Source organism: Castor canadensis, chromosome X (assembly GCF_047511655.1).
Source record: "Castor canadensis chromosome X, mCasCan1.hap1v2, whole genome shotgun sequence".
In the NCBI taxonomy this organism is placed as follows: domain Eukaryota; kingdom Metazoa; phylum Chordata; class Mammalia; order Rodentia; family Castoridae; genus Castor; species Castor canadensis.
Window position 1 is genome coordinate 20,765,242 of NC_133405.1, and position 27,531 is coordinate 20,792,772.

At 38.7% G+C, this 27,531-nt stretch overlaps 1 protein-coding gene and 1 non-coding gene across 16 annotated transcripts; one reads left to right on the forward strand and one right to left on the reverse strand.

Moving 5' to 3' along the window:
• Positions 1 to 644: 644 nt before the first annotated feature.
• On the forward strand, positions 645 to 26,999 carry Pabir2 (PABIR family member 2). 15 transcript variants are annotated; one of them, XR_012444644.1, is made up of 11 exons: positions 645 to 1,698; positions 4,300 to 4,390; positions 8,531 to 8,587; positions 8,880 to 8,923; positions 9,011 to 9,065; positions 9,286 to 9,387; positions 9,767 to 9,852; positions 11,157 to 11,221; positions 14,629 to 14,725; positions 24,016 to 25,044; positions 26,749 to 26,999. XR_012444644.1 is itself a non-coding variant. In XM_074064303.1 (11 exons), exons 1-10 carry the CDS (start codon positions 1,601 to 1,603, stop codon positions 25,010 to 25,012), a joined length of 765 nt encoding a protein of 254 aa, XP_073920404.1. In that variant the 5' UTR covers positions 645 to 1,600; the 3' UTR covers positions 25,013 to 25,044; positions 26,749 to 26,999. The 15 variants fall into 15 exon arrangements, 14 of the variants coding, with proteins under 14 accessions (XP_073920404.1, XP_073920396.1, XP_073920397.1 ...); XM_074064303.1 differs by having other exon boundaries at positions 24,943 to 25,044; XM_074064295.1 differs by lacking the exon at positions 26,749 to 26,999 and having other exon boundaries at positions 24,016 to 26,676.
• On the reverse strand, positions 5,926 to 6,029 carry LOC141420194 (small nucleolar RNA U13). Its single transcript, XR_012444862.1, has one exon. It is a non-coding gene; the product is annotated as a small nucleolar RNA U13 (small nucleolar RNA).
• Positions 27,000 to 27,531: the final 532 nt, after the last annotated feature.

Genomic DNA, 27,531 nt, shown 5'->3' on the forward strand with positions numbered 1-27,531 from the left:
ATTTTGAAACCAATTTTATAACTGTAATATTTCCCATACTTTCGAGGTATGAATTATTAAAACAATGCAATGACCTTTTCAGCCCTACAGCTATTCAGCTGGTGAGGATTAAACGAGCTACTATTTCTGCCTCTATTAGAGTACTCCCTAGCATGTAGAAAGTGCCACGTAGGTGTTTGTTAAATGATTGATTCCAGCTCTCGCACATACTGAGTCATGATTTGCAGGACCTTCGGTAAGCCCTAGAAAGAAAGACACATTTTTTGGCTCGTGCATCCAATTGATGATTTGAAAAAGAAATGAGCCCCTCCAGATAAAGACCAACAAAATCGAGGCATTTAAGAAACAAGCTGCAATCACAAAAGTGGGAGTGTACAAATTGGTAATTAAGTAACGTGAAAAAACCTCACTCCGTATTTCATTTGAACATTTAGTTCAAATTCCTGAAAGCTGGTGCTTCAGAGTTTCCAAACCATTGGCTCTTTTCGAATTATGGCGCCAGGGTTTCCGGGCCAATGCCATCGAGGAAAGCACCGGCTCTCTTGGAAACGCTCCTCCCCTTTCAAGGAGGGTCGCGGGGCGGGGCTACTGCGCATGCTCCGTACCCGCTGGCCCATTGGAGCGGTTGTCAGCCGCATGCGCAGCACCGGGTGGGTGACCAGACGCGGAAGAACTGGCTCGTTGGAGGCTCCCGCTTCTGAGCCATAGGTGGCTGAAGAAACGGCAAGTTGTGGAAATTGGTGTTGGCCCCAAAGGGTTCCCACGGGCCATTAGAACTCAAGATAGAAAGAGGAGGCACTGCGGCGGCGGCAGAAGGGTCGAACCCCCCCCCACCATTCCCTGAGGCGGGAGGGGGGCAGGGACGGGAAAAGCACCGATCTCCTGGCTGAGGAGCATCGGGGACGGGACCCGGAGTATGAGGGGCTGGACTGAGTCCCCAAGCATGGGTTGCTGGAGCTGCCGAGGCTTCCCGGCAGGGTTCTACCCTACCATCAAGTCCTTGATGCTAGCGCTGCCCTGGCAGCTGTGGCAACTGTAGCCGGATCCCGCTGTGGTCTTTGGCGGGAAAGAGCAGCATGAATTCTGCCGCTGCCTAGTTTCCTCCCTCTCCTTCTCTGCTTCCTCTGTCCTCCCTCCTTTCTCCTCCCACACTCCGTCCTTCTCTCCTGTCTCTGTACTCCTCTTTCCCCTCACCTATTTTCCTCCTCCTCCTCTTGTACCCTGTTCTCCTCCCCTTATCCTCGGTCCTGCACTTCCATCGATCCTCTTTCCATCACACTTTCTCTTTTTCTTTCTTCCTTCCATCCTTGTTTTCACTCCTCTTCTTTCCTCCATTCTCTTTCTTCATTCTGTCACCCTCCAACACAAGCAGTCCATCCTTCTTTCCCTCCACCACATCCTCTCTTCCTCATCAGCATCCTCTTTCCCTCCTACTTTTCTCCGCCCCCAGCCCCCGCCCCTCGCGCCCAAGTCCCGCCCCTTGGCCCCCGCCCCCAGCTGCCAGTCCCCAGAAGCTCAGTCCTGCAGTGAGTCTTGGGAGCCCATAGCTAAGCACCAGGAGCTGAGCACTGCCCGCTGTGCCTGCCTGCCACTCTCCGACATGGCTCAGGAGAAAATGGAGCTGGACTTTGAGCCTGACACATCTGATGGGAGCACCCTGAAGAGATCTACCAGTGCTCCCCTGATCCATGAGCTCAGGTGAGCAGGATTGGGAAGGATGGAGTATAGGGTTTAGAGCCTTCTAGACCCCACGCAAGCAGTCTTCCTTCCCTAAAGTGCCAGTTCGTACTCATTTGGACTCCATACTGAGGGGTTGGGGTCTTATTTGCTTAACAGTGACTTGAGCCCCAAGGTAGGTGAAAGTTTGACCTCAAACTCTGGCCATGTCTAAGAAACGGCCCCCCCTTTACCTGGGAGCCATGTTGTCCCATTCTAAAAGGAGCTACAGAAAGCTTCTGGCTCTTCTGACAGGTTGCTTGCCCTGGCTAATTTACATCAGGGAATGTCAAACTGAAGCCCCTGGAACTAGGCTTGCAACTTGACACCTATCATCTCTAAGAGCTGCTATTTCTAAGCTGAGTTTAGGAACTCTGGCATTAACCAAGGTTTGCCTTAATAAGTTGCAGTTTACCTAATAACTTGTAATTAAATGGTGTGTTCACTTCATATTAAGTGATTTGGATTTGTCAGAACGATTTCAGATTCTAAAACTGCCTGAAATGTAATTCAGTGAATAAAAAAAGGTGGTGGAGGGGAGGGCGGCCCAGCAGCTTAGGTCAGTGAAAACACAGGTTTGAGAAAACAATGGAAAGAATTGCTCCTTTAACTTTAGTGGCAGGGTCTTGTGTTTTCATGTGAATAAGACACCACAGGATCTATTTTAAATAAAATCTTGTTAATAGTGAAGGTTAGGTTAGCTCACCTCCTGAACCTATTGCATTTGACTTTTATAAGTAGACAATTCATCTTAGGTAATTTGTGAGACCCTGTAGAATTGACATTAGTCCATAAAAGACTATTAGCCAAAAACATTTATCTATCAAGCACAGTGAAGGCAAGGAAAGATGTAATCCTTGTCAGTTGAACTGATTATAACATCCATATTTTGGGGGGGAAAAACATTTAATTTTCTTTCATTAAATATAATTTTGAAACTGAGGAAGCAATGAAGTGACTTTTTTACTTTTCTGATGTTGTCCTTGGCCCTACATTTTTTTGACTACTTTAAGAATAAATTGATTTCTCTCTCTCTCTCTCTCTCTCTCTTTGCTTGTCTTTTAAAATCTGATAAACAAGTGATTGCTAGGGACTTGGGCAATCCTACTGACCCGCATTAGATGATTGTAGATAAAGAAAAAACATACTGTCTTATGAATCATAATTCAAGTAATTACTTGAAAGATAGCAAAAGGTAGACAAAGGGATGAAGAGACCAGTCCTGGTCCCAGTTTTCACCACTTAGGTATGCTCATAAATGACCTAGGAAGCTGTATTTTCTCATTTAAAAATTAGGAGAGTTGAAGTAGGTGATGTAGGTGATCTCAGCGGTCCCTTGAAGTCCAGTCCAGTTCAGTTTCTGTTGGTTGGTTTTTGGTTTTTTTCTTTTTGTTTTTTCACTCAGGTGGGTCTTGAATTTGTGATCCTCCTGCCTCAGCATCCTAACTTCTGGGAGTACAGACATGCACCATCATGCCTGCCTCAGTTCTAAAATCTTTCTTGAACTCATCATGGGCACAGCACTGTGCTAGGCACTGCAGGAATATTATATAAAGCACCTCTGCACCAAGAGGCTTAAGACATATGCAACCTATTTTTTTTGTTGTGGTGGTGGTGCTGGGGAACACTTTGCTTAAATAAAAGGCAAAATACAGACTGCTGGTGTAGCTTCGTGGAAGAGCATGTGTGAGGCCCTAGGTTCATCCCCAGCATCACACACATAAAAATTGGTGTTAGTGTTGTTACTAAGGGGTAGAGCACTAGCCTAGCATATGCAGAGAGAGAATTTAGTTTAACTGGATGTGGTGGTGGTGAGCACTTGAGTCCATTGAGTTCAGGAGTTTGAGACCAGCCTGGGCAACATAGTGAAACTCTGTCTACAAGAAAAACAAAGGTAAAATAGGTATCTTAAGAAGATTGTCATCTCCCAGTGTGTACTTTAGGCTCAGAGGAGGGAATGATTGCATTAAGTTTGTGGAATAAGGAGAGGTTTGTGCCAGACCTTCATGGAGGCATAGCATGGCTTTTGAGGTAGGGGTGGAAGGAGAGAAAGGATTTTGACAGATGGTGGTAGGAGGGAGGGCATTTGAACAGAAGGGGCAACATGAGCAAAAATAAAATGAAACCGTCAGGTATGTTTATTCACTTGCACAGTGGGATTTAGAGGTAGAACAGGTGCTTAGGGCAGTCCTGGGAGATGTGCTGATAAGATTTCTCTCTTAGAACTGGGCTCCCCTGCCCTTTTCAGGTGGTAGCACACAAAAAACGGTAATCATGGTCCTCTGGGGTAAACAGATGAGCTGCTCACATCTGATGGGAACCGGTTTGGGGACTGAAGCAGCTGGAATGAACCAATCTGGAGCTCCACCCCAAACCTTGCAGAGCTGTCCCCCAACCACTGAGAAGATCAGTATCTTGGCAAACGGGTACAGGCAGCTCTGCCAAGAAGACAGTGAGGAGTTTCTTCTCTATAGGAAATGAGCCATTGAAGAGTTCATTGTTAGCTACAGAGTTGATGCTTTATTAATAGTTGAATGATAGCTTTCTTTAGAAGACATTAATCATTTTATTTCTACTTTTCAGTGACCTTTCACAGGTTTTTCAACCTTACACATTTAGAACTCGGAGGAACAGTACAACAATTATGAGCCATCACAGCTTGGTAGGTATCAAAGTAAGTATCTGAGGTAGTTTGGATTGGAGAGAATAATTTCAAATATAGTTCTTTCTGGAAATTATGTGCTGTGTGCAATTGTTTTAAAAAGAAAAGATTTATTTTGCCTGTGTTCTTTACTAATTTTGCTGTGGCCATTAAGCTTTTGGTACAAAAAAAAGACTTTGTTAAAAATTTGTTTTTTAAATTATTGTTATTTATCACTACTTGCATCACAGGGTTAACTTCCATTTATAGCTGAGAACAGTGCTCTTTATTTATCCTAGGACGTAAAACTCACTTCAACAGTAGTAGAGTGTTTGCACTCATCTGTCAGACAATGCTGGTTTTCCAAAGTAAAGACTTTAAAAAAAAATCCTTGTATTTATAGTCTCAGAAGAGTGGCTGATTGTGACTATTCTGTCACCAGAGCTGTTAGGGAATCACCTTATTAGATGGCTGCATTGGGGGAGATTGTGAAGAGGTTTTTATATAGTAGCACTTCACATGTGAAACTCACTCACCCAGCAGCTTCAGTGCTCTGGAAGACATCTGAGATGTACGCGCACAGACATCTAAATGGCTGAACTAGATTTCCATAGTCTGTGCACAAAGGTTCATCAGTTTATTTATAGGACAGCTTCTCTGACCTCTGAATCATCTAAAATATATCTACAATTATAATAAGCTTTAAACTCAGCAAATCAGATGAGGTACACTGGATATACTAATAGTGCTAGCAAGGGAGGAGAGGGAAAAACTGAAAAGCAGACACGGGTTTTTAAAAACTTAGCTTGTGGCTTGGCATAAGGGCTAAAAGCCTGTTGATAGTCCCCTAGGGTGTCACTGGTATAGAACCATTTAATAATGTTTTTGGTTTTCTTTTCTTTCTTTCTTTGGTACTGGGAAAAACTCACCTCATGCTTGCTAGGCAAGTGCCCTTTGAGCCATGCGCCTAGTCTAATATATAATAATGTTCTTAAGGATCCCTGGGTCATTAACCTTTCCTTAATTTCTAGTAATTGCTACATGTCTATGGTATTTTACACATTACAAAGTACTTTCACCCATTTAATCCTTGTAATGACCCCTATGAAGTAGGCTAGGCAAAAGATTTTTTCCAATTAAAAACGGCAGCAGCTAAGACTCAGAAGATTAAGTGACTTGCTTAGAATCACACAATAGTAAGTGGCAGAGTTGGGATTAGAATAGAGATCTTCCAGTGCTATTCTGTTTGGTATTATCTGTTTGAGAAACAGTGCAATATAATACATTCTAAAATATATTTTAGAAAGATTTCTACCTGAAGTGGCTAAATATACTTAAAGGGGGAAATGTTAGCTATCTAGAAGTTTGATTCACGTCATCTCCTTCCCTGAGGATGCTTGAAAATACAACTGCTTATTTTTTCTGGATATATGAAAAATGTTTTTATGTGTTACACAGCTATGCTTCTGATAAAAGTAGCATAGCAAAGAAGGGAAAAATGAATTTGCCTCTTTACACTTCGCTTACCTCTTTTATGAGATGTGAAGATTCTTTTTTTTTTTTTTTCACGTCAGAAGGGTAATGTGCCCACGTCGTAACAAGATTTGAGGGCGGCACACGTCACGCAGAGGCGTGAACACCCAATCATCATGCTCATGAACCAAAAAAGGATCAGATGTGAAGATTCTTAACAAGTCTGGTCTAGGCTCATCTCTCACTACTCCCTAACAAACACCCTTTGCTCTGGCTGCTTTGAAAAGGGACTGGTGATTTACTGCTCTTGGTTGATCCTTATGCTACCTTCACACCCATCCTTCTTTCTAGCGTTTGGGCCCTTCTATCTCCTTTGCACAGACAGGCTTCTACACTATCATGATATTAATTACACTATATACAGTGTACTCTGCAAATCTTAATGTGCTTATCTGTGTCCCATACTAACCTGCAAAGACTGAAATGTTAGCAAATGGAATGGAAAGGAGAGATGGTGAAAGAGACAAACAGAAACAGGGTCTTCATGATTTCCCAACTGATTAGATACAAGGTCTAGGAAATGGAGGACTCCAAGTGACTGAAATTGTATTTCTTTGTAACCAAGGGAATGGTGTTGCCTTGATTAGGAGTAGAAAAAATGAGAAGATTGGTAGTTTTAGGGGAAAGAATTCTTTTGGTAGGGCTCCAGGTGCTGTTGTTCCATGCTGTTCAAAGCTATTTTCTAAATCTTTGGTTTTAGACTACGCTAGCTTCCTGTTTCACCATTTTTCACTTCCAGCTGATGACCCTTCCCACTTCACAGAGAACATAGATACCTATCTTGAGTAACCTCAGCTTTCTTCCCCTTAAAATGTCTTTGCCTTCACATATGGTGCTCCCCGATGGTTCATACATTTTCTTAGTCCTGTGTCACTCTGCTGGGCTTTGTGCCTTCAGACTCTTTCTCTTTTCCTTCCACCTTCTTCTCTCAACTCACACATATACTATGGGGGAAAAAAACTTTTCTTTTTCATAAGTCTCTCCTTCCTTTCCCCAGCCTTTTTGAAAACATAGTCTGGACTTAGCTGCCTCTGATCCTTGGCTCCTAATTTTCTGCCAGTTTGTAATTTTGCTACTTCTAACACAACTCCATTAAAACTATCCTTGAAAGTGTCACTGATACCCACTTAATTGCCAGTGTCAGGGGGCTTGTTTCTTCTCCCATTTGAGCTCTTTGGTTTACTTAACACTGTTAGCCCAGTGGTTTTGTTGTTGTTGTTGTTGTTAATTTTTAGCTGATATAATAACTCTTGTTTCTGGTTCTAGACACAGGTTTGCTATTCTCTATCCCTCTTTCTGAGCCAGTTTTTAGTTTTGTGTAAAATTGACAAGTTGTATATTATGTAGATATAGCACCTAAATTTCTGACTACCTCAAAGTCAGTCTGTGGCCATCCTCACTTTGGCTTTCCTGGGATTTCACTGCATTTTGGCTTTCGTTGGTTCTCTGACTGACATATGCATGAACACTTCCATGTTAGCCTGTTAAAGAGTCTCCCTGGGTAATCTGCTTGCCTGGTAGCTTAGAATTTTTCAGTGACCTTATTAAGAGTCCACCAGTGACTATGCATTATTTTCATAATAGAAAAATATTTTTTCAAAGAATTATACTGGAAGTTTTTCTTTTTTCAAAACCTTCAAGAAAAAAAAGTAAGAGAAAGGGGGTGAGTAGTGAAGTGGTATCTTTTGAGGTAAAAATCATGTCTCAATGGATGATTTTTAAAAATTTTACCTGAGTTAACATTTACCTAAAAACCCCATGTTACATTGCTCACTATATTACCATTCAAAAAAGTTGTAATAGCCTAAGGCTATTAGGCTTAAACAGGATAATTATCTTATTTGGTTTTATGCTATTACAAGTTTATTTGTATTTTGTTAGGGAACAAATAGTAATTGTTTACATTTTGGCTATTAAAACCCTTTAAGATCAGTTGATATGAACTGTATATTACATTTTGTGACCAGATTGTGGTTATTTTGAAGGAGCATAATTTGGCCCCTAAACAACTTCAGCCTCATGATATTAAAAAAGAATAATCTAAGGGAAAGCAACAATTATTTGCTGTTCAAGGACTCAGCTGCCTCTGATTCCTTGTCTCCTCATTTCCCTCATTAATTTTTCTTTTTTAATTGGTAAGGTTGGTGGTGATAGCATTAGAGATAAAACCTTAGTGTTGATTTAGATCATAGGAGCAAAATCTCTTATTGTAGTTTTAAAGTAGTTTTGAGAACATTAATTAATCATAGGCAAAATATTATTGTTAGTCTATCTTTACCCATTGGTGCATTGATAATAAACATTACTAACACTGGTGTTTTTCTTTCCCTTCTCATGTAGTTTGTTATTTTAGATAAGTAGGGTAATGAAAATTTCGCCTGGAATCTTTTTTTCCCCCTAAATTTACACAGCTCGGCATTCATTTGGGAAAAGTGCTAAAGTCAGTGCCTGTCTGGTGCAGATGGCTCTTTGAGGTTGGACACCTGGTGTACATCTAGTGCTTTAATGTTTGGGGATTTGAAGTGGTAAGTTTCTAAGAAGAATACGAAAAATTATCTAGGAAGAAGTTGTACACCAGTACTGACAGCAGACTGCTGCTTTGTGATTCAGAAAGTGTAAATGTTGACTTTTTCTTTCCAGTTGCTGTCATCCTCATCTAATCGTATTCCTAGTAGCAGACTGCATCAAATCAAAAGGGTAAATTTTACTTACTAGCTCAGATTTGCATTTTTTAGATTTAAACTTTTATTTTTATTTTGAAGATTAAGATATTAAAAATGAGTCAGGATGCAACTCTGGTTAGCTGGTGACATTAAAATTTCTCCACGTTTCAGCTAAAATATTGATGTAGCAGAGTTGACAAACTTAGAATGTTCTGCTCACTTCTGTGATTTTTTCAGATAAGCTAGAGAAGTCTTTCGGTTTTATTTGAAAGAGGGAGCTGGGTGGATGAGAATTATGTTCTTAGCATATATGTTTGTCCTTGTAGGAAGAAGGCCTGGATATGATGAACAGAGAAACTGCACGTGAAAGGTTAGTGCTTCACAAGAGTGGGGCCTAGCCTAATATATGTCTTGTTTGAAAACACTGATGGCCTTTCATTTTGCTTGTTTGTTTTAGGGAAGTGCAGACGGCAATGCAGATTAGCCAGTCATGGGATGAGAACTTGAGTCTGGTAAAGTTTTCCCATGTTTACTTATTTTTTGGAAATCTTTATGTTGTTCACTGGCTTTGTGCAGTTTTTCATATACTCTGTCCTTTCTGCTTCCAAATAGATTCTTGTTTGTGATCTCAGCTATTCCAGCAAAATACCAGAATTTAGGTGTGTTATTATAATACATAAGAGCTTTGATGTGCTGAATTGTTAATGAGGAGATTACACTTTATGTTTGCAGAGTGATAGTGATTTTGACAAGCCAGAGAAATTATATTCTCCAAAGAGAATTGACTTCACTCCAGTTTCTCCAGCACCTTCACCCACCAGAGGATTTGGAAAGGTAGTATCATTGACAAGATATTAACTGTCTTTTACACACCAAGCTGTTTACTCTCTTAACATATATGCACAAATCACCTCATTTTTAAAGCATCCAATGACTTGAGGAAGCAATGAAAATTTATGATAGTGATTTGGAAATTTATACATATATATATGACACATATGCAGCTAAGCAATTCTAGCTCTTTTTTTTTTTTTTGGTGGTAGTGGGGTTTGAACTCTGGGCCTTGCACTTTGTAGACAGGCATTCCACCACTTGAGCCATGCCACCAGCTGGGTAAGCAATTCTTAGGATCTGTTTCTGTGATTTTCAAAAGAACCTCTTGAAAACTGAAGTACTAGAGCTATTTTAACATTAAATATGTTTATATTTTTAGCAGTGCTTTTCACCATCCTTACAAATGTTTGTGAGTAGCAGTGGATTGCCACCTATTCCTGTTTCTAATCCAAGACGATTTTCAAGGTAAGTGAATTTGGATTTTTGTTTATTTCTTTGAAACAAGGTCTCGCTATGGAGCCAGGCTGGCCTGAAACTTAAGATCTTCCTGCCTCAACCTCCTGAGTGCTGAGATTACATCTATCCAGTACCATGCTAGGCTCTTTAGTTTGAATTTTACACGTAGTTGAAGTGTCAATTACATTTGTCTCTCAAATTAACTTTTCCCCAATATTTTGTTATGGGAATTTTCAAACATGCAGAAAAATTGAAAGAATTTCACAGTGATGCCAACCATCTATTCTGGCATTACAACATTTTACCAGATTCTGTTTTTTACACAATGCATCCATTTTAAAGAAAAAATTTAAGACTATAGATTAGTCAAAGTCCAAATTATTTTTTTTTTTTTGGTTGCACTGGGGTTTGAACTCAGGGCCTTCGACTTGCTGTGGTAGGGCAGTCTACCACTTGAACCATCCCCCTAGTTCTTTTATGCTTTGGTTATTTTTCCCATAGGGTGTTGTGTTTTTGCCTGTGGCCTTGAACCGAGGTCTTCCTATCTTGCCTCCTGCAGTAGCTGGGATTACACTTGTGCAACACCACACCCGACTTACTTGCTGAGATGGAGATCTCACTAATTTTATACTCAAGCTAGTCTTGAGCTTTGATCTTCCTGATCTCTGCCTCCCAAGTAGCAAGGATTTCATGCTTGATCCACCACTCTTGGCATAAAGTTCAGATGGGGTATTTTTTTATTGTTGTTTGTTTGTTTTTGTTTTTAACAGTACCAGGGTTTGAATTCAGGCCCTTGTGTTTGCTAGGCAAGCATTCTACTGCCTGAGCCACACCTCCAGTTCAAAATCTAAATAATTTTTAATATAACATTGTTTTTTAAACTGTTGTGGGTATTCTAATATAGAAATTTGGGGGGAGGGGGACTGGGGTTTGAACTCAGGGCTTCATGTTTGCAAGGCAGGCGCTCTACTGCTTGAGCCACACTTCCAGTCCATTTTTCCCTGGTTATTTTGGAGATGGGGTCTTGTGAACTATTTGCCCACGCTGGCCTCGAACCTTGATCCTCCCAATCTCAGCCTACCAAGTAGCTAGGTGTGAGCCACCTGTGCCCAGCTAGAATGGTTTTTTTTTAAATGGCTAAAAAGGCTATGTTATTCCACATTGGTATAGGCTGGGTCAAATCACACATTGGCATTTCAGTTCCTCAGCCTACAACACCAGCACTTTCCATTTCTGCCTGTATGACAGTGTTTATTTATTTGGCTGTAATGCTGTTTACCTGGGAAGTACTTTACATTGTTTATTTGTCAAAGCAGGAGGAATCAGAGTCCGGTCAAGTGCATTAGGCCCAGTGTTCTTGGTCCTCTTAAAAGAAAAGGTATGTAATAGCATGGTGACTCTCTGATTGACAATATCATATTATATACATGAATCCTGCTAAGAGGGTAGATCTTAAATGCTCTCATCACACACCAGAAAAAGAGGTAAGTAGGTGAGGTGATAGATGTGTTAACCAACTTGACCGTGGTCCTCACTTCACAATGTGTACCTATATCAAATCATCCCATCTTACACCTTAAATATATACTCTTTCACTTAGCAGTTTCCCTCAGTAAACCTGAGAAAAAAGAAAAGATAAATCACACTTCTGGTATTAAATCTAGCCAAGTTTGAATTAAAACTAGAAATTTTGTCAGAATGAACTCGTGTCATTACTGTCCTTTTTTTATAAAGAAATGTGAAGTTTTTCAAATGTATGTTCTACTGATTATAAATTTTATGAATTAGCTATCTTGTATTATTTATATTTTCCTATACTTCATATCTTAATCATACAGTCATCTATTAATATATATTCCCAAAATAACTGCCTCCTGTGACCTGAGCATAGAGATAAAAGATTCATAGTTGATATGTTGCAGAAATATATGATAATGTCATTGCAAATATTTCTGTATACATACCGTTGGCTCAAATGTAAGAAGAGATTCACCCCATCACAAAATTATGCTTCAGTAAAGCAAGAATTGCCATATACTCCAGTCTATGGAGTTTTTGATGTACCTGGGTGTTCTCTTAATTACATTATTTTGAACTGCAAAACACTAAAGTATCAGTCTCTGCTAATGTTAGATGCTTATAGAAGGCATCTAGTGACATCTGTATTTTTTAAATGGCAAATAAATTTAACGCTCGTTTAATCATTCCTGGCAATATGATTTCAAGTATCAGATGTCATTTGTTTTTTATTGTTGTGCTGGGTAGAGGTACATTGTGGCATTTACAGAAGTTATTACAATATATCAAATATAAAAACAGTGACTTTTAAAAAACCATTCTGAATATGTGAAATAATTGTGACTTTCTTAAATTGTCCTTTGGTGTTTTCATAATTCCTCTACATTTGTATTTATTTACTTATTTTGGTGGTACTTTTTTTTTTTTTTTTTTTTTGGCAGCACTGGGGTTTGAACTCAGGGCCTCATGCTTGCTAGGCAGATACTCTTACTGCTTGAGCCACTCTGCCAGCCCTTCTTTGTGATGGGTTTTTTAAGAGAGGGTCTTATGAAGTACTTGCCCGGGGCTGGCTTTGAGTCTCAATCCTCCTGATCTCTTCCTCCTGAGTAGCTATGATTTTACAGGTGTGAGCTACCGGCACCTGGCTGGAACTGGGCCTTGAATTCAGGGCCTCCCGCATGCTAGGTGGGTACTCTACCTCTTGAGATGCACCTTGCTAGAACTAGTACTACTTTAAATGTGGGAAAGTTATTTTTTCTCTTTATTGTATATAAGGCCAAAGAGTTTACTTAATTTACCCAGTGGTATTTCTTTTAGTGGAAAAAGTTTGACTGTTTTCTGTCTGTACTCACTTTTGACTTATTTCCAATAAGTTTTCAGGTAATGATCAATATATAAGGAAAGATGTCACTGGAATATTAACTGCTAACTTTTGCTCATTGAAACTTTTTAATTGACCTTCAATACAAAAGCATTATAACACTAATAAACCTTTACTTCCATTCATTAAAAAAAAGCCATTCAATAACTGGTTTGTTTGTATAGATCACCTTCAGGGCCAATACAGAAACCAACTCTCCCAATATCAGGAGAATGGAGACTTGTGGTGTTGGTGAAATCTTTCCAATCATAGACTCACACATAGATTCAAAAAGTACTATATTTGAGACAACTTAAAATTAAAGATGAGGTACTTTGGAAAATGGATCCTGATATAGTAACAATATTTGTATTTATTGAATAAAGTCTTTTTCTTTAATCTTGCAAGAAGTTATTTACAACCCTAGAAATATTCTTAGGGGCTCTTAAGTGGAAATAGGCATGAAAATAAAGCTGATATTAAAATTTGTTGCAGAAAGTTAATGGAATTAGTATGGTGGTTTAGTTTCAGAGCTATTCCAAAGTATACCAGTAGATGGAAGGATTCTTTGCTAAAAAAAGGACCGAAGTCTTTTGCTATTGAGGGAGAGTGGAAAGCCTGGCATTATTTTTAAAGCCGCATATTAAAGCACGAAAAAAAAAAAAGCAAATAAACGTAATATTTCTTGAATGTCAATCATTTTTAGAAGCTCTAAAGGAAATGTAATATGAATAATTGGTAATGTGGAAAAATGAATGTTACGTTTATTATTGTTTGATCTTTTCTGTTATAATTTTGTAGTTTTAAGTTCAAAGTTACTGTTTTCCTACTAAAGTACCTGAATTAAATTATCTTTAATATTCCATTTTCATAATTGGATAAGGAACATCAAAACCAAGGAGTGTGTATGTTTTAAAGTACAGCTTATTTGAAAGGGGGCTTCTTCTATCTAACTTAGAGTGAGTTAGACAGCCCTCATTAGTTGGCAACAAAATTTTAAGCATTATTCCTATTGGTGCCATGTTTTACTATTATCATTTCTGGAAAAATCTATAGGATTGAGTTAGCTAGTACAATACCAGATTTGTGAATTGAATAATAATTGATTTCAATTGAAGATGTGCTTTCCAACTTTTTTAATATTCATTTTCAATAAATAGTGTAAATCAGTCTTTTACTTGCATACTGTTTATCAGGCAACACTTTTTTGTTTGCTTGCTTTTTTTGAGAGGTCTCACTATGTAGCCCAGGCTGGCCTAGAACCTGTGATTTCCTCCTTCTTCGGCCTCCCAGGTGCTGGGATTGCAGGTGTGTGTCACCCCACAAGTCCAGACAACACATTTGATGTCATCTCAGGATATGTTCAGATATTAAAATATTTTTTAAAAATTTCCTAACCATTTAGCATAAAATACTCATTGTGAGATTTCATTGTTTGGGAGTATTTTATTTCTACTGTTGGTTAGCTTTGATTCATTTTGCCTGATATCACCAGTGTTCTACTTTTCTATTAAAGAATATAACTATATGTAGGTATCCATAACATGCTACCATATATAATGAATGAGAAGTTTGGTTTTTTTGAGGCTGCTATTTGGTTGACCTTATGTGGAAGCTTATTTCTTCTACAGTAAGCCCATTTGTTTGTTTTGAGACAGGGTCTTGCTATATAGCTAGACTTGAACTTGCTATATAACAAAGGTGGGTCTCAAACTCAACATCCTCCAGCTGCAACCTCCCAAGTGCTGGGATTACAGACCTGTACCACCAAGCTCAGCAGAAAATAGCTTTTATGTGATAGCTTGAAGAAATATTCTGAGCTTTGGTTAAACAAGGATCACCCCATCTGAGCACCAATCCTGTATTTATAAAATTGTTTTTCAGTGGCATCATCTCTTCCATTTTAGGTGAAATGGAGACAGAAAGCCAGCCCAAGAGACTCTTCCAAGGCACCACCAACATGCTTCCTCCAGATGCTGCACAACTCTCTGATCTCAGTTCATGGTAAAAAATGAAAGGATATTAGCATATGATTACTTTTAAAAAGAGCCATGTCGAAAGTATATTGGGATAATTTAAAATATATTCAACTTTGTATCCATGCTCCCGTAAAGGAAAATGTCTATGAGACATAATTTTGAACAACCAGATCACTTGAAAGTCATGAGTACTTCCTTTGGATGTGTGCATATCCTTTTGACACCTTCATTTTTATTCCTAGCTTCTGTTAGGTCAGCCTCTCTCAATGGATGAGATAATGTAGTACATTGTCATCAACTGGCTTCTCATCACTGTGACAGAATACCTGACATAAGTAAAAGGAGGGAGAATTCATTTTGACTGTTGTTTCAGAGGTTTCAGTCCATGGTCCTTGGCTATGTTGATTCTGGGGCTGTGGTGAGGCAGAACATCATGGTGGCAGGAACATGTTACAGAGGCTACTCACCTCATGGTGGACAGGAAGCAGACAGAGAGAGAGGAAGGAACTGGGAGCTAGCTATAACCTTCCAAAGCATGTCCGCAGTGACTTACTACCTCAAGCTAGGCCCCACCTCCTAAAGTTTCTACCACCACCTCACAAAATAGCACAACCAGCTGGGGACCACGCATTCAACACATAAGCCTGTGGGGGACATTTCATATATAAACAATAACATTCTGTTCCTGGCCCCTAAAGTCTCATAGCTATCTCATAATTCAAAATGCATTTAGTCCATCTCCAGGAGTCCCCAGTCTTCCAAGGCCAGGGCTGGAGGCCTGGCTCAAGCAGTAGAGTGTCTGTCCAGCAAGTGTAAGGCCTTGAGTTCAAACCCCAGACCACCAAAAAGTAAAGAAGTAGAATCCAAGGCCAAATTCCCTTCTGGGCAAACTCTTGGCTGTGAGTCCCTAAGGCGATGCATACTTCCAAGATAAAATGGCACAGAATAAACAGTACCGTTCTAAAAAAGGAGGAATAGGAGAACAGTAAGGAACCATCAGACCAAAGCAAGACTGAAACCTAGCAGGATAAACGCTAAAACCTGTAGCTTCATAGCCAGCATCCAGGACATGTGGTGTGTGGCAGGATGTGAACTTCAGTGGGTTTAGGCAGCCCACCCCTATGGCCTTGCTGGTTGCCCCACACATGCCCTCCCTCTTGGGCTGGCTCTGCTTGCTCTTTGTGGCTTTCCTGGTGTCTCTAATTTCTTTGGGACTCCATTGCAACTTAGGTTTCACTCTTATAGCTTCACACGTTGCCTGGCCTCGCAGTCTTTCCTCTGAAGTCTGGATTGAAGACCCAGGCATTCTTGATGCTGCAAAACCAGCATCACATGAATGATGCCAAGGACTGCTGCCAGCTTGATGAGTAGCTGTGCCCCCTTGGACCCTAGGTGCCTTGGCCTCTGAGTGTCTGGGCAGCTGAGCATTGTAAAACAAATCCTTGGAAAACCACTTCCTAATCAACTATGTTTGAGCAGTGTGCCCAGAGGCACTCTTAAGAGAAAGTCTTTCAGCTGAGTGTAGCTCAAGTGGTAGAGCACTTACCTACCACAAGGCCCTGAGTTCAATCCCTAGTACCACACAAACACAAAACAGTCTTGTGAATATCAGGGCTGAAGGTATAGCTCGGTGGTAGAGTTCATGAGGCCCTGGGTTTGAGCTCCAGCATTGCAAAAAAGAAAACCTAAAAGAGAATCTCTCTAATGAGTTTAGTCTTTCTTACCCTTGAGCTTGCAATGGTTGGGGGTCTGGTCAACTCCTGATATGCCCTCAAGGCATCATTCCTATTGTCTCAATGAACAGTATGTGGCTTCTTGTTTTGTTTTGTTTTGTTTCGTTTTGTTTGCCTGGGCTGCCTTCAAACCATAATCCACTGGCACCTGGCACTTGGCTTCTTTTTAGTGTTGCTAACCATGCCTTCCTTAGTGCCAACTTTACACAGGCTTTTCTGATCTAATTGTAACTTTTCCACATCTTTCTGCTCTGCTTTCTGCTCCCAGTTCTTACTAAACCTGACCAGTTAGCAATAACCATGCCACAGCCCAAATGCTAGACTGACTTGAAATTTCCTCCACCAGATTAATTAGTCTACACCTTTAAACTCAGTATCCCACAAAGTCTTATGCATGGACAAAATGAAGATGAGTTGTTTGCCAGAATGTAACACGGATGGTCTCTAGTCCAATTCCCAATACAGTCTTTGTTCCCATATGAAACCTGATGAGCACAGTCTTTATTATCCACACTTCTGTTGGCATTCTGGTCTTTGATCTCCCACTAGAATCACCCCTTAACCTCTGCTTACAGAATTGTAGGGCTTCTGTAGCCCACATCTCCAAACTTTTCTAAATTCCTCTCACAAACCATATCCAAAGGCAGAAGAATCACAACAACCCAACTTCTCTTGTATCAATTTTCTGTGTAAGTCAGACTTTTTCATCACTGTGACACATTACCATAAAGAGAAATATTTATGTTGTTTAATGTTTCAGTCCATCATGGCAGGGAAGGCGTGACACAGCAGAATAGCTAGTATCATGGAGGCCAGGAAATAGAAAGGGGAAAGGACCAAGGACTAGGTATAACCTTCAAAGGCATGCCCCAGTGACCTACTTCTCCAAGTATTCCCCACCTTCTAAGGTTTCCACCAGTTCCCAAAATAGTGCCACAAGCTGGGGACCAAGTGTTCAACATATGAGCCTGTTGATGACATTTTATATTCAAGCTAGAATACCATGGAATTCTCTAAATAGCATGATCTGTTGTTATAAAATCTTTTGAAGACTTTGTGATATTTCATCACAGTGCTGACTAAGGTCACATTTTGTTTGTTTTTTGAGACGGGGTCTTGCTATATATAATCCAGGCTTGCCTTAAACTTACTGTGTACCCCAGGCTGGCCTTGAACTCATCCCTCTGCCTCAGCCTCCTGAGTGCTACAACCATAGGTGTGCTTTAACATACCTAGGTTAAGAGTGTATTTTTATAGTAACACATTCTGATTCTTATGGTCCAGTTGCACAACTGGTAGTCTTACTCATCCTAGCTTAGGTCTTTAACTTAAGGACCATCAGTGTTTTTGTCAGAAAGTTAACATTTCCTAAACCTGAAGTTTGAGCAATTGGATGCTGACATACATATGGGGGGAAAGGGAACAGTAACTATAACTAGGTAATATTTTGAAATCTTTCAGTATGTTCTAGTCAACTTGCTTAGTCCCCGTGTTCTAGATGTAATTGTGTAGTACCTTTCAGAACTTTCCAACTCCCTGAGTTTTACCACTGAGAGTCTTTAAACACGCACATACTCACAAAGTGCACTCACTTTAAAAATAGAATGGTACCCTCCAAATGAAAGAAGTATATAAGACATATATAAAGTGAAAGGATTGACAATTCCTTCTTCCCAAATCATTTGTTAATCGTTTTGTGTAAGAAAACCTAAAGTTGTGGTTGCCCAGCAAGTCACAGCTTATTCTCATTTATTAGACTCATTGACCATTACTGTTAGAATCTTGGAGCAGGTGCCTTTTAAATTGTTCTTGCTATTTTCAGCTCCATAGTCTCCTTTTCCCCCTCATCTCCATGTTCCTTGGTGACTAAGTGTGCTAATTTTGGCACAGAATCCCTTTCCAGGTATGTAGATGGTTTCAAACAATGCTTGAAGCTTGTCAAGAGGACTAGTGGATGAAACTCTATACTTGGTACAAACTGCATATCACTTTTATGGTAAAGTGTGTTTGAATATAGGTACATGGCTATAAATAGGTTTGCTCACTCAGTTACTAACCAAATGACCAAGTTAAGTAAATGTTGACAACATTTTGGCAAGCTAAAAACGTACAGGGTGAGGGGCTGGTGATGTAGTACATGGGTGGAGCATGTGCTTAGCATGCACAAGGCCCTGGGTTCCATCCTCAGCATGACAAAAACAATACTGAGTGAGGAGATTTATTTTTATGTTGTCTTAGGCTGACTGCTGGATGCCATAAAACAGGTTCACACAAATAAGAAAAGAAAGAGAAAGCATGGTATTTATGAAGCATTCTCAATCCTTGTCAAGACATTTATTCCTCTAAACAGCACAACCTTAGCTGTCTATGGCAGTGGCTCTTGTGAGACTTCGATTTCTGTCACCCATACCCATGAGTAGATTTGTTAGTGGCTACAAGAATATTTGTTAGTGGCTGGGAATATTGACATTCATAATGATTTTTTTTTTTGGCGGCACTGGGGTTTGCACTCAGGGCCTCATGCTTGCTAGGCAGGTGCTCTACCACTTGAACCTCTCCACCAGCATGATATTAATAATGAAGGAAACTTTTGATCTTTAAATATAAAGGGCTGTTGCCTCACACAGAAGAGATTTGCCTTATTCATGATTACTCATAGGGTGCCAATGTAAGGACTAAGTAATCTGTGATAAATTTATTACTCAAAATTCACAGAAACTAAGTGCCAAAGAGAGTTAAGTACTAGCCAGGTGCAGTGGTGCACGCTTGTAGTCCAAAGTACTTGGGAGGCTGAGGTAGAAGGATTGATAAGGCCCAGTTCAGAAGTCAACATAGCAAAACCCCATCTCAAAAACAAAAAGGTAGTGAAATAATTAAACTTTCAAATAATGTTTTTAGTTAGTTTGTAACATCTGTTCTGAGATTTTTAAAGCTTAAAATTCTGTTAAGACTTTTAGAGCACCCTGTATATTAAGGATTCTGACATGTATGTCTATAGTGAAGAGATTTAAGTATAAATTAGTCTTTTAATGTAGACCCTAGGTCCTGCGTTTGCAGAAACATTTCTTTTATCTCTTAAATACAGTTTCATTGATCAAAATCAAAATGGGGGACAGAAATAGAAACCAGCTGTGTTCTGGTTTCTATTGACAAGGATGGCAAACTACTTGATAGCAAAAGGAAGGAAACAACTTTTATGCTACCTTTTAGAGAGCAGATAAAGGATTGGATAATTAGTAGGTGTTTTCTCATCATTTTAATCTTTATATTTATTCTCTGCCGCATCCCACAAAAAAAAGGATAAGCTTTACAACCTTTAAGTTTATGTAGTAAATAATAATATTTAAAGGCTGATACCTTTGAAGTATAAATTAAACTTGAAATTTGAGTACGTATCTATTTGGAGTTTGTGTCCAGTTGGGCATACTTTTTTTATTTCATTTTTTTGCTAAATAAAAATTCTGCAATCATTGCAACCACATCTGGGGAATAACCACAAGGCAGGAATTAAGTCATTCCACATTTAGTCCTTGTTTATGTCAAATTTGAGCATAACTCAGAAGTACACCTTCTGTGGTACTTTGATTCTTTTTGCATGTCAAGAACTCTTGCTCTGTTCCTCATTCTGCTGGGAGTAGGACTGCATGTATCTACAGCATGATATATCAAATAAACATGCATTCAGGACCACTGCCCCTCTGGCTATTTTGGAAATATGGTCTCACTTTTTGCCCAGGCTAGCCTGGACCACAATCCTCCACTCAGCTATGCCTCCAGCATTATGCTGATACTTTTATACTCCTTCTCCAAGGTAACACTGGAAAGGATCATATTGAAAAAAGTGATTTAAAAAACTTGCCAGACTTGGAGGCACATGCCTGTGTAATTGCAGTTACTTAGGAGGCAGAGGCAGGAGGATTGTGAGTTCCAGACCAGCCTCAGCAAAGACCAGGCAGTGAGACCCTGTCTCAAAAAAAAAAAAAAAAAACTGGGAGTATAGCTCAACCATTAGAGCACTTGCTTAGTGTTCTCAGGGCCCTGGGTTCAATCCCAGTCCCAGAAAAACAAAAAACAACCCCTCACAAAACAAACAAAGACAAATCTTTCAGGGGCCCACTTAAGGCAAGAGTGTAGAAGCAGAGAGCTCTGTATACTAATTCACTCATAACAAAGGGTGGAAGAATGCCCCTTATAGCAATATCCGCACTGGTTTGGATGGGCTTTGGCTATTTCTAGTGCGTTTACCTGCCTGCCTTTAATTTGATAGAGCCCTGCTTATTGACTGGACAAGGTACAACATGGCTCAGCCTCGTGGGGTAATAGCATGAATCATACCAGACATCCTAGTTTGTTGTTACTTTATCCTTGGAATGTTGTAAAGACTTGCTTATACTTTCACCCCTTTTTTTCTAATAATCTTTAAAGTTTCATACCTTTGAAGTGTAAATTAAACTTGAAATTTGAGTACGGATCTATTTGGACACTACAGTCATGATACTTTCAGTTGTGAAGATCCATTATTCTGTCTCTCTCTCTCACACACACACATGCATATACATACACATACACATATGTATATGTATATTCAGTGGCTAGAATGAATTGGTTTACTTTTGATTTGGGTACTTACTTCTATGTCCAGTGTGAATTGTTCTTTGCTTTTCTGTGATTGTCTAGCTTTCAACCATTAGCTGAAATAAGGCCCATTAGCACCCTCATCAGAGCTTAAACAAGAAAAAAAGAAGAAACAAATTGGACCACACTTTGTGTTTTTTAGAAGCTCTGGTATTAGATTCAATAGTGATCACTGTGAAAATTACTTTTGTATCGTGATCTCTCTGTGGATTAAAAATTACATAAGTCTGATCAATGTGTATTTTGTAACTGTGAGTGATTTGTGACCTGTAGTCTGCTTCCATGACGATGTGTAGTCCTGCCAGATTAATTAGTACAGAAACTAGATTTTAGTTTAGAAAAATATCTTGTTAAAGCTTTACCAAGTTCTGAATCTAAATTACAGTGGAGACTAAATGTAAGTACACTCTATTGCTGTTCGCAAAATTACATACATTTATGTGTAATAATAGAGAGGAAACTGAAATGAAACGTTTACGTTTATTTTTTTCTAATTGGTAACATTTCCATCAGTTTATTTCTCTTAAAAGTAATCAACAGGGTTAAGAGAAAAATTTCACTGCACGAGTCACATTTTGTGTTTTGGAATGAATACTGGATTCACCCAAGCAAACAGGTCTTACTGAATCTTTTAACATAGGGCTCACCATAAGTCTGGTGGTTGGAATAAGGAATTCTTTATTTATATTCAGATTATCTGCATGGTGGCCAAATTTTAATCTAAGCCTGTTTCTTCCTGCCAAGTAGCATAGAGCATGTCCTTCTGCTGCCCAGCCAATATGTGCTTTAGGAAAGTAAAGTCATTTTAATATTAGTCTAGGCAAAAGCTACAGGAGGAAAAATCACATATGTTCCAAAGGCAAATAGAAAGGTCTTTTGATTTTCCAGTGTCTTGGATTATCTGTGCAACTTTCTTTCAGTAGTTTGAATAATTCATATTTTAGACCCATTTGCCATTTCGCTTAACAAATATCAGAGTCAGCTAAATTTTCCAAACTTCTTACTTAAAAGTGGTATTATTAATGATGCATTTGACAGCAGTGAGCATAGCGTAGGAGTAGTGTGGAGTATACTGTTTCTGTTTTTATTTTTACTTTTCCAAAGTCTATTTGTAGTCTGTCTCCACCTAAAAACAATGTACAGGCAATAGAAAGAAATGACATTTGGGGGCTGGGCGTGTAACTCAGTGGTAGCATGTTTACCTAGCATTGTGAGGCCCCAAGTTCCATCCCCAGAAATGCAGGAAAAAAAGGAAAGAAATGATATTTTAAAGAAAAATAAAAGAGAAGCAGAAAGGGGAGTATTGAATTACATTAGTATAAGTATTAGAAGCCCAGAGACTTCCAAATGTACTATAGGTTATTTAACATTGCAGATACAGTAGCTTAGATATTTATAAAAATAATTTTAAAGACTCCTAACATTTAGAGCATATTAGATCAGCATGGACTTTTGCAAAGAAGCCAGTGACCAAACTTAAATTAGAACCTGTATTTCCAGACTCATAATTCCTTCTCCGATTCTATGCTTTTTTCTATTTCAAGAAGTGAAAAATGTACCTGCATAAGTTCTTAAACTGACTAGTCTAGCTTTGTCTCTCACTGTTTTCACTTTACTTCCTGTACTACAGCCACACTAGCCTGCTTTTGATTCCTAGAACTACCCTTGCTTCCTCACAAACCTTGTCCAGTTAATGCCTACTCGTCTTTCCAATCACAGCACAAATCTCATCTTTCTCTGTTCCTCCAGGTTAGATCAGGTTACCCGTGTGTTAGGCTCTTGTAGCCCCTTGTAGCTTACCTTTATTACTTGTATCACAAATTGTAATTATGTGTTTGTTAGTATGATTATTTCATTGTTTGTCTCCTCCACTGTCCTATAAATTCAGTGAGGACAGGGACCATGTCTGTCCTTTACACCATTGTCGTTCTGGTATCTAGCATACTTCCTATACTTTTGGGCATTCAGTAAATATTAGAATAAATGAAATTCAGGGCAAATATAGAGCATACATCTTATATATTGAATTGCTGAGAATGAAAGACAGCTTGATGCCAAATTGTGAAGGCCCAATTCCAGGTTTAGGGGAGGCCAGCTTAGTTGTTGAGAGCACTGAGCACCAGGGCTGGATGGGGAAGGTATTCCTGGGCTTGGTTATAGAGCCACTGATGTCCAGATCAGTTTTAATGGAAAGAAACAGAGGCCAGTTGTTAGGATTAGAGGCAGTTGACATGGGGGTATTGGGACCATGGGTAGAGAACATTCATTTTAGAGGCTTAACTGGAGAATAACTAAGAGGTCCAAGAAAAGGAGTCTTAGAGATGATAGGGAGACTTTTAAGATTTGTAAGCAATAGAAAAGGAAATAGTATAAGGAATTCATAAATTGAAAAGAATATTAGAGGCATATAATTATGGAAATCAGAAAATGTTTTTGAATTGAAAGCCTCTTGGGAGTTGGCAAGTAGTCAACTGTAGGGCAGTTGAAAGACTTTGTTTTACAGTACAGAAACTATGAAGCAATATGCTTCATGGCACACTTCAGCTAGTCTGAGAATGGTACCTCAATAAGCAACCATTCTTCTTACTCCAAGCCTGATTGGATGGTAAGAAGATAAATAGGATAGAACTCTCTTGAGCAAGTCAGGAACCCTCCTCACAAAAACCATGGCACGTCAAGAGTGCCATGCTTATTGTATATGGGAAAGTACAATGTCTCCAGGAAGGCACTCAAGTGACATGGGACCTTGAATCTTTGGGTTTCTGAGACTTTATAATTTCATAGTGATCTCCATCTATTGTATTATGTAGTTCATTGCTGTTGCTTTTGTGCTTTTTATTATTTACAAATGCTCTACCAATGTGTAAGTCCTTGAAACCATGTCATTGCATGTTTTGTTTACCCTAATAGGTGCATTTGCTTATAATTCTTTTTGCTTTGTCCTCAGTTCAAATATTTTGGATGGCAGTAGTGGCAGCAATCGCTTATCCTCAGACTCACTGGCTGCAGTCAGCGCTCCCGCAGAGTCTTCAGTAGCATGCACCAATTCATGCTCTCCGTTCATCTTGATGGATGATCTGTCACCCAAGTGACCTAACCATTTCTGATTCAATGTTTTTACTGCCGTTTCCCACAGAAAGCATTCAGTGAGGAACGCAGAAAACTTTGATCCATAGTGAGGATTAAAGTTTGACAGATTTCAACTGTTCTAATGCTCTTAGTTTTGGGCATCTCTCTCCTCTAAAGTTCAATTTTGCAAGCATAGTGACCTTACTAATGGCTGTTTTTGCTGATCTCATTTTACATTTGGTGACTAAATCTCAAATATTCATTTTTTTATTGCTTAGAGAACATTTTTCTTCGTGCCTCAAAGAGCACCTATTTTTGAATCTGTGTTTTTAAGGGAGGCACTGATGGATATTTTCTATAATGGTTCTTTTCCCCAGCAGTGATATGACAGAGTTGATCAGAAAGTCTCTTGCTTGAGAGATTTTTTTGTTCTCTGTTGACTACATACTTTTCCAGTCTCTTTATTTCACAATAACATACAAACTGCTTTTGATTATATCAAAGTTTCATTTTTCTATATCAGCTTAAATTACATTATTTTGTTTCCCCTTCCTGTTTGAGTTGCTTACTTGCCATTTCTCACAGAGGGAAAGAAACGCGTAGTTGCTTCCATCACTGCTACCCTTATTGCTTCTTTGCTTTTGGATTGTATAAAATGACAGTTTGATTTTAGTGTTGAGAATGTAAATGCACTTACAGGAATACCTCTGTCAATCCCAGGTTCTTAGCACTTTGCTACCACAGTTGATATTTCTCTCCCCAAACGTGTCCTAAGGAATATATAAAATATTATTGATATTTCTAGGTGGTGTTATCAAGGAGAAGAAATTCCTGCCTTGACCAGATGTGTGGAGCATCTACAAATGAACGAATAATGTTATTGACACACACACCACTGTGTACAAAAGTGAGCATCCATGAAGCTGTCAGTGTCTCGGATGGTATTATGGGGGCTTATGTGCTTTGGGGTACATTGTTGTGCCATAAGGGATGTCTATCATAAGGTAGCGTGGAAAAGGAGGCTTTGTATGTGTGATTGCCACAATACTATTTGGTTGCTGCCTTTTTTCTGGTTACTTTTTGTCATTGGGTTTGCTTGTTTTGTTGTGTGGTGATTGGTGTTTTTGTTTATTGTGCTGCTGCCATAGTCAGAATCCAGTTCTTGTTCTTGCTGCTTGTAGAGGGCAGTTTAATATCTACAAGAACCTTTTAGGAGCTGAAAAAGTTAATGTTATTGCACATTCTACTTTTAAAAACTTTGAGTTATAGTGTACATGCTAGCAAGTGTGTGATACCATATGTTCTTTCATTTTCACAAGAGGAAACTCCTGACTGAGCTATTTAAGTCATCTGAGTATAATCTATTGTTACGTTATTTATTATTTATTATGCTGTATAAAGTGTCTGTTGTGATAGATTTCTTTTATTGTTCAGACATCATGGATGGATTGTCTGTTTAATATGCACATATGCTCACTAGGATCATAATATTCCATTTTTAAATGAATGTAAGAAATAGAAAACTACTGCACTTGGGTCTTTTGAAGGCAAAGATCTTTGAATTTTAAAGGAAGATGATGTGCTTTGAAGGCATTCACGGACTAGTAATTATGTACAGCTTGAAGGGAAACCTCTCTTCCAGTTTTAGAGAACATCACTTAGCTTGCAGTAGTTCTGTTACAGAGTCAGGATGTTCTTTTCTTTAAATTGTAATCACCACCATAATAGCCATGAGTGGCTTTAGTTCTCATGTTGCTTTCACCTGTGTAAAGCCCATAATCCTTCAGACCTAACTCAAAAGTATGTTATGAAGCTTTTCCCTCATGTGCCATTTTAAAGAATTTCTTTGATGCTATTCCGTGCGTCTATTTGTAAAAGAATCATGTTCAGATGGTTTTGCCCTGTAATGATGACAGATGGTTTACTCTTTCATGACATTGGTCAACCTTTACTATATTCTTTGCCTTGAAGGGACACTTTTGAGTTCTAATTTAGGACTGTTAAGAAATAACCTCTGAAACGTGATGATATTTAAATTTGTTTTTGAAATTTGGTGATGTGGTAGAACTGGGACAGGAAACTGAAATAGTTCCAATGGCATGAGTTCTGAGAGGCAAGGTGATTAACTGTATTGTCTAAACTATGGTTTTCTTTCATTTAAATGGACTAGCCAGTTAAGTTCGTGCAGGGATTGTTTTGAAATAAATAAAAATAGAGATATACTAACCCACAGATGAACCTTGTTGACATTATTCCTTTATTTTTATATAAATCTAATATTTGAGAAGCATGTATTGTTATAAAATAAAATTTTCTCTTATTCTAATATATCATATTTCACTCTTGTATTTGAAAATAAGTATAAGAAATGATACAAGAAAATTCTATAGATACTGTTTTTTCTTTGATTTATATAATCACTGTTTTTTGGTAACTGCTTTTGGAATAATAGAAAGTTCTGTGTAATATTGGCCACATGTGTATCTTAGAATGAAAATTTAATAAAGTATATGTACATGCATAAAATAATAGTATTTTAAAAGTCTATTCTTATTGGTAATTATTTTCTGCCTCCATATCCCAAGAGTTCATTCTCTATGTCTGATGGCAGGTCAAGTTTTGAAACAAAAGGATATGAGGAACCAAACAAAGAAGAGCCTCTCCACAAACTCTGTCAAATTTTCAAGAGTATTTTGTACAGTTTGGCAATCTTTCCCGTCTCTGACTGCATCTGTCCCCTGATCAGCTTTTCCTTGGCTTTCCTGTGCTAGCCATTGCAGTTATCTTCTTCCTGGGCTTTTCTTCCTTTGGATTTTTGGGTTGTTTGTTTGTTTGTTTGTTTAAATAAACCAGTTTCCCATATCCTTTTGAAGTAGTGCCATACTATTTCCTATTTTTCTAAGACAAAAACTTATTAAATATATTAAACACTTGTGCTTGAATGAGAATATTGGCGGAATCACATATATTTCTTATGTGCTTTCAATTTATTTGTTTATTTTTGTGGTATTAGGGATTGAGCCCAGGGCCTCACACATGCTAAACAAACACTCTACCACTTGAGTCATGCCCCCAACCCTCAGTTTATATTTTGTTGTATTTTTTACACATTTATAAGCCTCTATAAATTTTTAGAACAAGATGGGAGTGTCTAAATAGGAAGAAATAAAGGTTTTTGTGCATGACTCATGTTATAAACACTTAATTTTATTTTCCATTAAAAAATAGACTACTAAAAGACACTACCTTTTGAAATAACTTCTTATTTATAAGAAAGTTACACGAATAGCCCAAAGAACTCCCATGTACTCTTCACTCTTCTTCCCCAATTGTTAACATTTGACCATACTTGTTTTTATCATTCTCTCTATATGTGTCTGTTTGTGTGTGCAAG